Raw genomic sequence first — 2,385 nt, 5'->3', positions numbered from 1 at the left:
GAGGAGAGAGCGGGGAAGGAAGGGGCTCCCCCTTTCCTTGTCCTTTTTTCCCCCCTTTTTTGTCCTTTTTTGGCTGTTGTTGTTGCTGAAGGGGAACCGGGTGTCGCAGGAGGAGCCAGGGTCCCTTCCCTTCCAGTTCGGAGGCTCCCCTGCAGTTCGTGGGGCCTGGAAGGGCAAGAGGAGCATCCAGGCCCGGCTCGCGTTGCCACCATCCTCCGTGGATCCTTTCCCCCCTCCTCTTCACATGGGTCGTCTCCATACATCTTTGGATCGTCTTTTCTTCCTTCCCTTTTTACCGTTTTAAAAACTTTTATTTTAAAAAAACAGAAAAAAAAACCAAATGCACCCAAAAAAACCTAGCAACTCATCCGCTGCGGTGCCGAGGGTGGCGCGGCTGGGCGGCTCCGGCTACGAGGGCGGCTTGGCGGCGTCGCCGTTCTCCTGCTTGGGCGAGACGCGGCTGGCGGGGAGGCCGCTGCCGAAGGGCGAGGCCGCGCTGCCCGCCGAGGCCGGCCGCAGCTCCGCGTCGCGCTCGGGCGGCCGCAGCGCCGGCAGCGGCAGCGCCATCGGGAAGCCGGCCATGTAGAGCACGCGGCCCACGCGCTTGGCCACCTGCGCGACGAGGAAACACACGGGGTGAGCGTGGGGAAAAACAGGATGAGAGCAGGGGAAGAACATGGGATGAGCAGGGGAAGAACACGGGATGAGCAGGGGAAGAACACGGGATGAGCATGGGGAAAGACATGGGATGGAAACACCACAAACTGTCCCCGGGAACCTCCCTACAGCTGCAGCACCCCACTTGGCTAAGGGAAGGGGACGGAGCAGAGAGGAGCTGCTCTCCTCAGCATTCCCAGCCCTTCCCTGTTCCAAGGAAACCTCCCCTGCAGCAGCTCCCTGTCCCAGCAAAGGCTGGCAGCCTCCGCAGCCGCTTCCCATCGCAGCTTTAAACCCCACAGGCTGCTGAGGGGCCGGACAAGCAGCCCGTTGTTTGGGAGCAGCATCAGCTTCGGCCCCAAAACCCACCTTATTACAGAGCTTTTAACACAATTGATTAAATTGCATTCTTTTCCCCTTGTTTCAGCCCATACCTTGCCTTTCCCCCTCACCAAATCTGACCTACGGCTGTCTGAGAGCTATTTTAGAGTTTTCTGTTTAAGAAACCAAAGCGCTTTATTTCCTACTGAATTAACCCACAGGGAACAATTGCCCGCAGAACCTTTTTATTAGCCCCCTCATAAACAGTGAGGGCTGTAGGGAAAGTAATAAAGTTGCTCTTATTGTTTTAACATAATATAAAAAAATGCACAGGTTGGAGGTTAGGGGGACCCAAGGCTGCCTGTGTGCAGTGCATGTATGTGCACACACGGGCTGGCATAATTCCCTGCACAACATGAGCCCCTCGGGAGCACAAAGGACCAGGCTGGGCTTGACATGTGTCACAAGCTGTTTTCCGAGTCAGTAAATGAAGGAGGGAAAACAGGAGCTCCTGGAGATGCTTTCCTGGAGGTTGAGTCCAACTATGAGGAAGTGGCGCCGACCAGGTGGGAGAACCCAAGGAATTTTAGGACCGTCCCGGTCCTCCTTTCCTCCCCTCTATTTTATGGACTTACTTCACATTGCCCAAAGTGTTGATGCCAGCAGAACCTGGTCCATTTTAGGGTGCAGTTACTGCTGCAGCTCTTGCTTCTCTCAGCCCCTGCCCTACACGCTCTGCTACAGCAATAGTGCCCCTGTTTTCCCTGCTGCAGGAGCCCCAGCTCCAGCTGAGGCCGTGGAACATTGCGGAGAGCAGAAATACAACCAAGCTTTCTGCAGCCCAGAATTAAACACAGATCTATATTAAAAACAGCTATTGCTTGGGGAAATTCTGCCCAATAAACCAATTCCATGGGCAGAGCTATTCCAGCTGCTGCCAAGCGCGGCCTACCTGTGCCCGGATCTTCAGGGCCGGGCCCAGTTTGAGGCCCATGTTGTTCAGCAAGTGCTCCTCCGTCAGCAGCGGCAGCGTCTCGCCGTCGATCGCCTGCTCGCGGAATACCTGCGAGAGAGCGGGACACGCTCGGGAAAACCGCCCGGGAAAAGGGAATGAGCCCCCATGGGCATCCCCGAGGGCTCGATCCGCTCGGGGACAGAGCTGGATAGTGCCAGGGGCTGAAAGCAGCAACAGCCACTTTGTTTTTACTAAAGTTTGGGGGTTTTTTCCCCCTCTTTCATTGGTGTAAAATGTGTTTCTGAGCGCACAGCATGAGCCCGGAGCTCCCGCTGGGTTTTCCAGGCGGGAGGCTCCGGCGGCTGCTCCAGACCTCCCCGACTGCCGGGTTTGGATGGCGAGCGCAGCCAGTTTCACAGAGTGGAGGAAAAAAAAAAAAAAAAAAAAAAAAA

General features: G+C 56.0%; 1 protein-coding gene across 1 annotated transcript in view; it reads right to left on the bottom strand.

Annotated features, from left to right (window-relative positions):
- Window positions 1–381: 381 nt before the first annotated feature.
- Window positions 382–2,385, bottom strand: part of SAMD11 (sterile alpha motif domain containing 11) — a 73,663-nt gene continuing 71,659 nt past the window's right edge. Inside the window, exons 15-16 of the mRNA XM_026051074.1 lie at window positions 1,931–2,041; window positions 382–612 (exon numbers count right to left, since the gene is read on the bottom strand). Of these exons, the coding sequence (XP_025906859.1) occupies window positions 409–612; window positions 1,931–2,041 (315 nt within the window). The 3' untranslated portion in view covers window positions 382–408. The remainder of the gene's footprint in view (window positions 613–1,930; window positions 2,042–2,385) is intronic.

This window comes from Nothoprocta perdicaria, unplaced genomic scaffold (genome assembly GCF_003342845.1).
Source record: "Nothoprocta perdicaria isolate Ctin4 unplaced genomic scaffold, notPer1 scaffold_72, whole genome shotgun sequence".
NCBI classification, from domain to species: domain Eukaryota; kingdom Metazoa; phylum Chordata; class Aves; order Tinamiformes; family Tinamidae; genus Nothoprocta; species Nothoprocta perdicaria.
Note: the sequence above shows the minus strand (reverse complement) of the source record. Positions and strands in the feature narration are given on the sequence as shown.